The 13,821-nt window shown below is 45.7% G+C and overlaps 1 protein-coding gene across 1 annotated transcript in view; it reads left to right on the top strand.

The window, feature by feature from the left end:
- LOC105909260 (neurobeachin-like) overlaps positions 1-13,821 on the top strand; it is a 279,483-nt gene that overhangs the window by 137,733 nt on the left and 127,929 nt on the right. Inside the window, 2 exon segments of the mRNA XM_031573056.2 lie at positions 2,329-2,456; positions 9,702-9,763. Coding sequence (XP_031428916.2) covers positions 2,329-2,456; positions 9,702-9,763 — 190 coding nt within the window.

Raw genomic sequence — 13,821 nt, 5'->3', positions numbered from 1 at the left:
TTTGTAGGCGCTGATGCTTTTGAGTAATGTCTGCTCTGCTCTATTTTCTATCCCAGATTAAGGTTTTGTCTGTTCTGTTGGAGCACCGCAAGCTGTGTGTGTGTGTGTGTGTGTGTGTGTGTGTGTGTGTGTTAGGGGGGGGGGGGGGTCCGTTCTGTTGGAGCAGCTCATACTGTGTGTGTGGGAGTGTGTTTGTTGGCATTGGTGTTTGGTGTTTGGGGACTCTGACAGAGAAAGACAGCGATTACACTGCCTACATGTGTGTGTGTGTGTGTGTGTGTGTGTGTGTGTGTGTGTGTGTGCATGCATGTCAATTGGTAGTTAAGTCAGAGGCCTTGCTGTGTGTGTACATGTGTATGTGCTTGAAGAATCATATTTGAATGTATTTTTGAGTTGGTGTATGCATGTCACCCGGTAGTTCAGTCGTAGGGTCCTGGTAGTGTGTGTGTCTGCGTGTGTGTGTGTGTGTGCGTGCGTGTGCGTGTGCGTGTGCGTGTGCGTGTGCGTGTGCGTGTGCGTGTGCGTGTGTGTGCATGTGCGTGTGTGTGTGTGTGTGTGTCCATTGCTCCACCTCCTCTGTGCAGTGCAGCTCAGAGCAGAGCGAACCCTGTTTGAAGATGTGATCTCTGTTTGAAGATGTGCTCTGCTGCCTATCGAGAGATAAAAGGCCCTGATCACTCCAGAAGTTTACTGCTCACACTCTCTGATTCGCTCACACAGACTAACCCCAGTTCCAGCCACCTCCTCGCATCCTGTTCTCCTTCTGAGCTCAAGGGAGGATGCCAAGCTAGGGGTCCACACACAGTATCCAGCTGGAAAGTAGTTTTTTAGGGCACTGGTTTAAGGATGTTACATTATTTTAGATTATTTTGGTATTTTTAGATTATTAAAATAGAGATGCAAAACATTTGAAAAAAAGTGTGAATTGCTCAATAGCAGCAGGGGATCACTAACGCTTGCCCAGCAACTGACAGCCGTAACACTGATTATGATAATAATATAATTATTAGTGCTGTCAATCGAATTGCACAATTTGCTTTTTTCATAGTCAGGCTTTGGTAATTACATTATGAGCATGTCGGTGGTGGAACTTTGTTTACTTTGACACAGATGCATGCCCATTAGGATTACATCGTATCACTGTTTTGAGGTTGACAGTTCTAGTGTTCTAACTGAATGCTGGACCGATTTGGACCCATACTGGACCGAAAAATAAAGAGAATCTTTTATTTAAAATTTGGGAAAATCCCTGTTAAGCAGCCAGATATGTAAACGTTAGCTCTGGTTGAAATGACAGAATTTAATCTTAGCTGATGTGTCACAAATTTCACTATGTGAGCAGAAGCTAATCATAGCTAGCTTCATCGATCAGGGATTTACAAGTGTTCTCACAACAACCATGTATTCAACTTAAGTTAACATCGATTACCTAAGTTGTTGCATAGAATAAATCAGATGTTTTAGGCGCTTGAGCTGTAATTTTAAGTTTCATAAGAAACCACCAGCTATGAGTTGTCTGAGTCTCACACGCTGTTGAGGCGAAACAGTGTAGTCCATCGTTTATCTACTTTAGCATGGTGGCAATATCTTTATTTTTATGTAACAAGACAACAGTTAGTTACAAAGGTCAAGGCATTTTCCCATAGGGATTTATTATTTGGAGCAAGGAAGTGTTAAAATGCTAACACTAAAAACTAAACTTTAATTCGACTTCCATACTCTATTGGTCTACCTACTGTAGCCTACAGCACGCTCCACCATTCATTTCAGTAGGATGAAAAACGTCAACAAAAGAACGACAGGGAGCATTGCAACCGTTAAAACAAGATCAATACACGTGATCAGGACAGTCGTGTCAGAGTTGGAGCAGTGTCGATTTCTCAAAAGCGCTGGGAAAAACTGGTGGATGCTGACACAATCACACTAATGATGTCATTGTTATGAATGAAATTTACAAATCTACAGTTTGCTGTCGATTTAGTTATTGTAATTGTTGCAATTTGTTTGAGTGGGCTGGGCATTGAGTGGAATGGTCTTTGGACATTGACGGCTTGTCAATGCAAGAACTAATTAACACAAAAGGGTTATATTTTGAAATGTCATTTAAATGTCAAATTTATTAATACGTCTGCCCCAACTCTCTCTCCCTTCCCTTCTTTCTTTTCTTTCCTTTACTTCTCTGTGTTTCCTCCTCTATCTTTCCTTTTTGTTGCCGTCCATCTCCCTTCCAACCTCTTCCACTTTTTCTCCCTCATCCCTATTTAATTCTCTCTCTCTCTCATTCTCTCTCTCTCTCTATCCCTCTCTCTCTCTCTCTCTCCCTCCCAGCATCACCACTAAGCTGGAGCGTGCTCTTGAGAAGGTGGCTCCCCTGCTGAGGGAGATCTTTGTGGACTTCGCCCCCTTCCTCTCGCGCACCCTGCTCGGCAGCCACGGCCAGGAGCTGCTCATAGAAGGTACAGGTGCTGTCCACCTCCGTCTCTCTCTCCACCTCTCCACCTCTCCACCTCTCCACCTCTCTGTCTGTCCCTCAGCCCCTCTGTTCATGTGGAGTCAGGTCAGGTCAAGCCACGGCACGGCACAACACCGCACAGTTCTATCGCTCCACTTCACACTGTTGTTATTCTTCCAGCTTTCACAGAGCTAATACGACTTTGAACTTAGTGTGATTTCCTTATTTGTTTTATCATAGGAGATTTTTTTGCTCCCCCGTCTGTTTATCTGTATGTTATATTGTGTTTATGTGTGTATATTTGAGTGTGTGTGTGTGTGTGTGTTTACATCTGTGTGTGTGGCGCCTCATGGGGTGTTTTAGACTGGTCCTACTGGATTGTGGAGGCTATTACCTTAGCTTATTCTGCAAAAGGGCTGTACCCCTCTGCTGGTTGGCATGCGCATTCAACAAGGAACATAGCCACGTTGGGTATCGATGCAAGAGGTGTGTGCTGCTGTCTGCTGGCCCATCCCCAGCTGCATTCATGAGGTTCTGTAGGCTTGATGTTACTGCGCCTCGTTTGGCTCATGCTGTTTTGAATGTGGACTCGTCTGTGGCACAGGACAAGCCAGTGTGATTGGAACAGTCACGTAGCGTTGAGGTTGGCTTGTCCGGTAATACGGGAGTAAGTATAGCCTATAGTGAGATACAGATCGAATGCTTGAAAGAGATCTTTAGGTTACGTCCGAACCCTGGTTAGTAGTGGTGAGTGCTTCTGAGGGATACACAGGGGAGGCGTAACCATAGTGAGATACCTCACTCATGCTATCAGAGAACCTTAGGTTACAGTCATAACCTAAAGTTATGTATGTGTATATGTGTGTGTGTATATGTGCTGTGATGAATGATTAATGTGTGTGTATGTTTCTGGATGTATTTGTGTCCGTGTGTCTGTCCGTGTGTGTTCTCTCAGACATCACACAGCTACTGCACTTTGCAGGCACTGTGTCTGCAAGTCTGAAAATTCAATGTCAGTCTGTTCAGGACGGGTGTGTGTATTTGTGTGTTAGTTTGTGTATGTGTGTGTGTGTGTGTGTGGGGGGGGGTTAATATGTGCTCATGAGTTTGTGTTCCACATATTTGTGCGGCCAGACCACTACGTTACAGCACTGCAAACACGCACGGCCATATGGCTGGAGCGGCCTGTTAATATAAGAAACACTCAGACGTGTTGATGCCCGAACCCCAGAACACTGTTTTTATTCTGTGCCGAGGCAGCCAGCGAGCTGTCATTAGTACGAGCCGTATACTTGATGCCGTTAGGAAAGTAAGACTTTACTGCCTGCGCTCCTCGCCGGCGTATTGGTTTAACAGCGCCAGTCCGACACCGAGGTGTCAATTTCATTGGCTAATTAGTGCAGAGAGTGAATGAGCTGATGTGATCTGCAATCAAAATTTTCTCCCTTTTTAATAGCAGTCGAAATGGACCATGTCATTTCTTGAAATTATGTTTAGCGGAGTTATTTTATTACGGTGTGTTTCGTATCGTGGCGATTTTCTGTAGACGAAATCCAGAAAAGAGTTAGAAATCCACAGGGAATTTTTCGCCAGACATGAAAACCATTTCAACTTGATTTTTTTTTCTAATGTCCCCAACATTTCTGTCTGGTCTGTTTCTTAGTACTTCAAGCTCTTTCCCACATATGATATGCTTGGCCGAGGTACTTCTGAACATGTCAGCAGGCATGCATCCAAACAGGGCGTGGTTTAGACATTACAATTCACAATATTACAGAGAGAGATAGACAAAGAGAGAGAGAGTGAGTGAGTGATAGTAAATAGCATTGATTGGCCACACTGTGTTTGAAAACAAGCATTACATCTTCCCATCCTGCAAGCTCCCAACACATGAATCTGCATGCAAACATCCACATAAACTCCTGAAGATAGAGTGTACTCAGATGTCAGTTCGCCACATGAAAGAAGGGGGGAAAAGGTTGTTAAAAGCAGCGGAGAAAGCCGCACACTGGAAAAAAATGCTGGACTTTATCATTTATTTTATGGATGAAGCCGACACCACAAAAGCATCCGCAAAAAGGCGTTTTATTTTTTTGAGTGTTGTAGAAAATAGCATGAAGCAAGATTAGAAATGGGATTATACGTGACAAACGTCTAGATAAAAATACACAAAGTGATAAAGAATCAGACACCAGCATTACGAACCAAACATCTGTTGTCCAGCGCATACCCCATACTTTGGGAAGTCCCCGCGGGTCTTGTAGAAGGACTCTGAGACCCCAATGAAAGTGCAGCTGCTTAGACTCTGTCATTGAGGGTGCCTGCCTAGGTGCCTGATTTATATGGAGATCCTCCCTTCTGTGACCAAAACGCACAAAAAATCAGTAAACATGCCCTGCCTTTACTTTCAACTATTTACTATTCACTGCTACTCTCAAATAAAAACTGAATATTCTTTTGAAGTCAGACAGTGTCCAAATCAGACTCATAATAGCATCAGAGCAGTCATAAATACGTCTCAATTATCATCAGTATGATATCCTGAAATGATGCTATACCGCTTTTGGAAATTAGAAGTTAATATTACGCTCGTCAGCAAGATCTAAAAATGAAACCAAAACAGAATGAATATCGAACTGATATAAAACTGGTACCAAAGCCTTTGTTGGTTTTCTTTTGTCTTCTTTTGTGGTCATCTTTTGAGTACCAGCGCAGACATTTACACAAAGATGCCTAAACAAAGTTTCAGTTCACAAGCGCCATTTCGCTCACACTCACGACTCACACACACCCTCACACATTTAGTCATCTGAATCACACACACACACACGTTTATGATGATAAACAAAGCTCTGCACATACACACTCATACAAACACACACACACAAACACACACATTCACACTCAAAAGACGCCTCGTACCCTCAGGTGTCAAGGATTGGTGAGAGATGAGGTGTAGAGGAGAGAATGTCATGACTTTGACACGCGTGTGAATACAGGTGTGATCCCAGCGCCTCTGTCTGTGAGGAGCTGCCCTCTTACCTGACAGAAGCAGAAAACTCTCCACTTAACACCAAAGATGTCCTCACACGCCAGAGACGACTCCACACAGCCTTGGAGCCTCCTCACAGGATGAGAGAGAGAACACACACTTTGCACACAGTCTCACTCTTTCCGCTCTATTAGTTCACATCCTCAAATATTGACTGGGTTTGTGACATTGGTCTGTCAGGCGTATAGACCCTAGACGAGTTCGAGCCAAGAGTCAGTCATTAGAGTCGCCTCTAAGGCCAAAGCCATGTGAATGCTGAATGCCCGGCGTGTAGAGTTCTTAACACTGGCCCTGCTGTCTGTCTCCAGGGTTCACTGGGGGAGTTTGTTTACCACTTGAACCCGCACATCCTGTCCTGGATAAGAAAAGGACATCAACTCTGTCTCTCTGTCTATTTTGCCTTCTTTCAACTCATTTTTCTATCCCTGTCAGTCTTCCTAATATCTCTCTTCCTTTTTCTGTCCCTCTTCCTCTCTCTCTCTCTCTCTCTCTCTCTCTCTCTCTCTCACTCTCTTTTCAGTCTCCCTCTAGCATTGCTCTATGTGGGCCCCCTTCCTCAGCTAAAATACTGTGCATAGGCCCCTCCATTTACCCGTAATTACCAGCCATCCATCACCCCCTAGATTACCCAGGGTCGAGCCCTGCCTGCCCTCTGCCAACTCCCCCACCACCACCACCAGTCCGCTCGTCCAGACATGTGGGCAGCAGTGACGATTATGTCCCACCATGAGCGCACTGAGTGTGGGGTTAGGCCTCCGCCCTGTCCAGGGGGTGAACACTGTGCCTGTTGTCACTGGGGGCTTCTGTTGAGACTCCAACACCCACCCCACCGCCCCCCACCCTTCCGAATCTCCGTCAACATCAGCGTCAGGCCAACCAACGAGCTCTGCCCCGCTTCACTGGAGAGGGGAGTCTCCGGCCATCCCACAATGCCGCATTCACCCTTGCCTGCTCTTTACGGGAAGTGCCTCTTTCCCACCCCACCCCACCACTTGCACATGACACTTGACATTGCAGTTAACATTGTGCACTTATTAATGGGCCATTAAATGGAACATATTGGGTTATGCAGAGTGTTGCATAACTGTTTATTAGTATGGCGAATAGGCATTTACGTACACACTCAAGTACAATCAGTCAGTGGCCCCCAACGAAAGCCTGCGTGTGCGTCGTTTCGAATAAAACACTCTCTGGTTTATCCAGCCGCACGCGGCCAGGACCCCTCTGGTCACGTGACGGCAGCATGCCAGACAGCCCGCTGACTTATGAGGCGTCCAGCGAGAGCGTGCCCCCTTAGGTCAGCGGTCGCGGGGTCACGCTATGGACGAGAAGGGGAAGGCATCCTGCGGCCACCTCGGCACATAATGCGTCCCTCTCACACCCGTCTTTGTGAATGGGGAGGGGAACCCGTGTCTTCGTGTCAAATGCGTGTTATCTGTCCCATGCGGTATGCTTAGCCCCCCCCCCACAGCCGCCCCCCCGGGGGAAGATTTACGGCAACCCCAGACATTTTTACAAACTGTGGTGCTCCAGGGGTGACTGCTCTGCTAATCCGGGCCTCTGGTATGCTGAATTGTACGTGCAACCCTGTGTTTAAGGTTAGATGCCAGGCTGAGAGGCTGAAGGGTGATGACAGTCAGTCAGGGAAGCTGAAGTTTGTTTCCCGGTCAGAGTTTTTTTTTGTCACAGTTGTGTACATTCTGTAAATCACCCGCCCGTCGCTTAATCTTCGTCTATCTTCACCGTGGGCAGAATGTTTTTTACAGCGGGGAATTATGCAGTGAGACTTGGAAGTGGTAATTGGCCATAAAATGACATGAATAGACTTGAATGATAATTCCCCTGTATTGTGGGGAGAGTCTGTGCAGTTAACACTGTTATTGGTTTTTGCTTATTTTCTTCCGTTCTCACCAGGGCTCCGCCTGGAATGCCTTTTCAGCACTTCCTTACCTTTCCTCGCTTCCTTTTTCTCCACTGTTTGCTCCTGATCTCCTCCTGATCTTTATTCCCCTTCTGTCTTGTGAACGTGCACGCCCTTGCTAACGAGCTGACAGACATTTCATACACCACATGCATTTGAGGTCGACATCAAAGCGGTGCATCCCAGCTGACCCTATTGCTGTTCTTTTTAAACTGTAGTGGAGCAGTCGTGCTGACTAAGACTAAGACTAAGACTCTTAATTGACGTTGACTTTTCTGCGTACTGTATTTGACCGACTACAAACTGCACCATATATTAACCATTACAGTATTTCAAGTACTTTTGTAAAACAAACCTGTGTATGGACCACACCCGTGTATTAACCCCATTTTAAGCCTGTGCAGCTTTTAACACGAGTTCATATTCACACATATTAACATGAGTTCATAGTAACACACACTGGCAGCTGCCAACTAGGAAGATGGTTCCCAAAGCACGAGATAGCTAGGATAGTTAAAAAGCTACGAAAGGTAGAAACCCTCTCGTGCCTGTGCAGCTTCATATTAACGTCAGTTCATATTCACTTCATATTAAAATGAGTTGAATGAAATGAATTACACACGCTACAAACTACCATATATATTAAGATGGGTTCCTAAGCTAGAGGTGGCAAGTATAGTTCATAGCTAAGTTAACTGACGCGAGACCTTGCATGTTTTACACACCTCTCGCAGGGGTTCGAGCTCCGTAGCATCCTGTTAAATAGGCTACATGTAGGTGGGAATACACACACACATGGTTATGGAAGACCTTCATGTGATGTTGTTTTTAATGGAATTCGTATGTGAAAGAGTGAGAGAGACCCATTCTACCTGGCAGAGTTTCTGTGCACGCTACTAGCTTCCAGGTGAAAAAAAAACCTGAAATCTATGTATTAACCGTGGTTAATAGTCAGGAAATGACAGTATACATACAATATTTATTTTGTTATATTTATCTATTTTATATTTTATATTTTTGTATCTATAGTCTGTAAGTGTTTATACATTTTACAGTTTTATCCATAATTAGGCATCTACAGGTTTGCCCCAAACAACCTTTTATTGTACTATCTATCTATCTATCTATCTATCTATCTATCTATCTATCTATCTATCCAATAAAGCCTGCCAAGTGTATCACAGCATATTGCTGTACACATTCATATATTCAATATAAATAAAATTGAATTGAATTGAATTCATGTAATATCAATCACATACGGAAATATACCTCATAACAGCTTAAAAAAAATAGCACATACTGTTTGCTTTAAGAGTGTGCACAGTCTCCCAGTAATATGCATCTTGACTAGACTGTTGGGCTGAGCTGAGTGAGTCGTTTGTTCCATGGGATATTTATAGAGGAGCAGAGGAGAGGATGTGAGGTGCATCGATTGCAGCCAGCCAAAGGCAGCGATGAGGTGACCTTTATCCACTCCCAACGCATTCACAGACCCACAGAGGAGCGCAGGCAGGAGCCAGTTCACTGAGAAAAAGACCACCATTCTCAAAAGCCACTTCCGCGTATAGGATGATACTACAGCAGTGTGAACCTCAGCAACTAACGTCAGTGAAATATCAGTGGACACTGATGCAGTTAGGCTTGCAGTCATTTGTGTGGAATTGTTTTTTGCACTTCACCTCTGTGATCATGAGGAAATGTGTGGAAAGCCAGCAAACAGGGAGATGGAAAGAATGTGTTGTCACCATTTCCCCCCCGATGACAGTTGACTCTGGGATGGATGCGGCCCTGATTTGGTTCAGATCCGGGCCGCATACGTTCCTCATCCCCGACCCGCTGGAGCAATCTCAGTCAGATCTGTCTGTGACAAAAGGGTCGGAAGCCTCAGTGGGACACGTCGAGGTGTGTGTGGGTGTCAGGAGTTTTTACACGTGTGTCTGTACATGTGTGGTGTTGTGTGAGAACAATACATTTGCAGGTGTGACAGAAAGAGGTTTTTTTCAGTCTGTGTGAAAGAGGATGTGACAGTGTGTGTGTGTGTGTGTGTGTGTTCTGGGAGAGAGAAAAAAGAGAGGAATCTAGTGAGATGATCTTTTATCAAGAATGTGCATGCATGTGTTTTTGGGTGTTTGTGTGTGTGTGTTTGTGTGTGTGTGTGTTTTAGTGTGTGTGTGTGTGTGTGTGTGTGTGTGTGTGTCTGTGTGTGTGTGTGTGTGTGTGTGTGTGTGTGTGTGCACGTCATCCTCACTCCTTTGTCTTGTGTGCTCCCGCAGGTCTGGTGTGTATGAAGTCCAGTACCTCAGTGGTGGAGCTGGTCATGCTACTCTGCTCTCAGGTAACCCTCTCTCTCTCTCTCTCTCTCTCTCTCTCTCTCTCTGTCTTTTTTTGTTGTTTTGTTTCCCTTTCAATCTCTTTCGATATCCTTTCCTCTTATGTTTTCCAAATTCTACTTCTCATTCGAATTCAAAAGAAGCTTTATTGCCCTGACCATAACGTTGTACAGTATTGCCAAAGCAGATGGGTTGAGCAGAAGGACAAAGGGAAGGGGAGAAGCAGAAAAAACAACAACAACAACATAATAATAATAATAATAATAATCATAGAAGCAGGATATTAACAGCAACAGCAAAAATAAAATCTCTCCTCTCCACTCTCTCTTTTCCTCCCTCTATCTCTCTCTCTCGCTCCCTCTCCTCGCCTTGCTTTCCTAATCCTCTCTTCTGTGCCCTCCACAGCCATCCTCTTTCCCAACACTGGTATCATCCATATTACATTGTGGGTTTGCTGTTCTGGTTGCCAGTCATGCATTTAGCCACAGGATGCTTCATTAAGTGTGTCTCTCTGTTCCATACCCATATTATTTGTCTGATGTGGATCATAGACATCCCACAAGGGCACATTGCGTGTATCTATTTCCAGACAAATTGATGGGTGTAGTGTTTGGATGCAAAAAATGAACTGTACTTGTCTGTTGAGGAGCTAATGTGTTGTTTATTTGATATGCTGTGCAAATATCATCTGGTTTTGCTGTATGGGGATCAACATGCATAGCCGCCTACAAGAAAAATGTAGCATGCAAACTTCTGTTGGACACGACAAGTGAACGCTCTTTGTCATTTCAATGCAGTGTTGTGGGCAGGAAAATAAAATATGATATTATAATACATAAACCAAACAGAGACCTCCTGAAGAAGTCGAGAAGTGTGTCTTAAGCCATGCTTGTGTCTTTGTCTGGAAAGTGTAGAACTGCACCACGTCTGTGGATCAGCAGTTAAGAAATGATTACTTATGCCTCTGTAACTAGTCACATAGGAACAATAACAACCACACACTACAGCAACCTTCTCCAACATACATGCTCCCACTCAAGTTAAACCAGCCCCTTCTGAGCAGGGCACGAGCATAAAACAACATACTTCCCGCTACACCGCCTATTACAAGCCACATAGGTGTAATAACCAACAGCTCCTACCAGAGACCCGCTTCAATGTAAGCGCACCCCCTTCCCACGCACAGTGTGATGTGAGTTACGTCCCCTGCCCGCTTCCTCTAATGGCAGTGCTCTCCGTCCTGTGGATCCCAGCAGCACACCCCCCCCCCCCACCCCCCAGCATCCCCCCACCCCACCCCACCCCACCCCCTCGCTCCCAACCCCCCCGGCAGCTCCAGTGACAGATTACAGCCGCACTGACCTTCCCAATCTCCCGTTAAGCCTCCCTTTCAAAGGGGTCGGGCTCTCTGTGTAGTAGCTCCACGCGGGGGGATATTTAACATACCTTCTGTCAGCCATTCACTCTCATCCACTAGCATCGCCATGAGGAAGCCATTAGGGCAATGCACCCTTCTCTCTCTCTCTTTCGCTCTCATACAGTTTGGATGTTGATGTCTGTCTCTTTTTCTTTCTTTCTTTCTTTCTTTCCGTCTTTCTTTCCTTCTTTCTTTCTCTCTCTCATTCCCAGTCTCAGAACTCAGAACCCTTAGAACTGAGAGCTCAAAGACCAGATTCTCACATTCCTACATCTCTCCTCTTCTCTCTCTCTCTCTCTCTCTCTCTCTCTCTCCCCCCCCCCCCCCCCCCCCCCTGTGAGCTGGGATCTCAGTAAGACGCCAGACCCTGGCATGCCCACATTAGTTATCACGAGGGCCGGAGGCAGACTTACCGGCGGGAGGGCCTCGACACGGCCGTGAATCACGCTCTCCTCTCCTCTCCTCCGCGTGTTTGAAGTCGACGCCAAAACTTTTACCTCTGTCTTTTTTTTTTCGGTAAATTCTATTTTATTTCCTCACCCCGTCACGTTCCTGCTCCTACTGTCCTGGACTTGCTGGGGTATCTGGGGGATGGTGCCCGCACGCCCGCCCGCCCGCCTGCCTGCCTGCCTGCCTGACCACTTGTTTCTGGATTTATTATGGAGAGGAGTCAGTCAGCAGGGCTGTTAGGAGCAGGCAGACACACTCTGACACACACACACACACACACACACACAGACACACTTGCGTGCGCACACACACACACACACACACACACACACACACACAGACACATAGATAGCATTACGGCCGCTGGTGAGGTTCCTGCCATTAGAGAGGGTGGAGGATGAAACCCAGGATCGTGTATCGATCATTCCGAGAGCCAGCGGAGCCAGAGACCCTGCAGCCACTCTCCTGGACTCTCCTGCGTGACCCCCATGCCCTCTCATCCGCAGGAGCCACAGACCAGCTACAGACACTACATACACACCGTCCAGATTAGCTTCAGATGCAATGGGAATAAACTACAGAGAGAAGCTACAGACAAGCTATACGCTAACACGCCATGGTGACACCACAGACTTCCCAGAAAGATGCTACAACAGACATTCTCTATGGACAGAGATAGCGACAAACTACAGATAGCCTGGACAAACTACATGTACTGTTCAAACATGCAGTGGTTCCCAAAGTTTTTATGGCAGACCCCCCCCGTTTTAATACAAAAAAATCCATCAGCTGATGCATAGCTTTTAACATTTTCAATTTAATTTCCTCAATCAGTTGCCAGATACATTTTTTATAAGTTCATTTTTTATTTTTTATTTTATTTGAACGGATCTCTTGTTTAAAACGGACAAAATCTGGCTGGATCAAATACGGTTTTATGAATCGGTGTATCTTTGGATGGGTTCGTGTTAGGCACATGTCCATTGTATTAATAATAAGGCTAACTATCCCTTCTAACATATATGCTAAACAGAAGGCCCTGACCATATTACATCAACCGATAGATTATTTACAGGCTACTGTGCTGTAAGAGCACTGCCATACTTAAATGACCAGTAGTTGTCTGTTTAGGGCTTTCGTTCCATTTTTTTTACTCAACCCGCGCCCCTCCTTGGTGGCCTGCCTCACACCTTGGGAACCACTGGGCTAGGGGCTGTATGGTGGAACTATAGACGGCCTACTGACAGAGCCATCAGAAGCTCACTGTTCTTGATGAGAGAGTAGGCCAGAAGCAAAAGGCAGTATTGTTGCACGAGCTTGTAATGCAATATTGGCAACAATGTATCGATTGCCTAGAGAACGTTTTCAGTTCTGAGTGCATATTTAACGAAAGTTTAGAACAAAAGTTAACTTAAAACCTTTCAAAAAAAAAAAAACATCACTTTCATGAAAGGCTGCAACGCTTTGAACACAGACAAGTCTTAAATATGAAAATCTTTTCACACACACACACACACACACACCTCTCACCTGCCCCCCCCCCCCCCCCCGCCCGTCATGTTTGATTCCGCAGCAACACATTCCCTTTGATTCGCGTGACCCTCGCGCGCGGCGGTGAAAAACTCTCCCCCTGTCGAAGCGTAACACTAATGTCACCCGACAGCCCGCGGCCTCGTTGCGCTCAACTTTGTTCCCGCTCCGCTCTGCAAACTGTCACTTTTATGAATAAATTAGTGATAATAATCCAACCGTTATTGTTATTTATCCATCCCGACTGAAGCAGAGAGAGTGTGTGTGTGTGTGTGTGTAAATGTGTGTGTGTAAGCGAGTGTGTCTGCTTCTGTGTGTGTGTGTGTGTGTGTGTGTGTGTGTAAATGTGTGTGTGTAAGTGAGTGTGTCTGCTTCTGTGTGTGTGTGTGTGTGTGTGTGTGTGTGTGTGTGTGTGTGTGTGTGTGTGTGTATTTGGGGGGATAGGGGTGTGTGAGTGGAGAAAGTGCCAGTGGGATGGAGAAGGTCAAGCGGCTGTGTTTCATGTAACACTTTGGACACGGGGGAAAGATCCCGCCTGGAGCCGCAGGGATTTACACACCCCGAGAACATCCAGATGTGGGCCCGGAGCGTGCTCAGTAGATACAGAAAAAACAAAAAAAAACACTCAAATAGCTCACCATTCTGTCTGTCTCCACACACTCCCAT

The sequence above is a fragment of the Clupea harengus genome, chromosome 9 (assembly GCF_900700415.2).
Source record: "Clupea harengus chromosome 9, Ch_v2.0.2, whole genome shotgun sequence".
NCBI lineage: Eukaryota > Metazoa > Chordata > Actinopteri > Clupeiformes > Clupeidae > Clupea > Clupea harengus.
The sequence above is the reverse complement of the archived record's forward strand: the minus strand, read 5'-3'. Positions and strand labels throughout refer to the sequence as shown.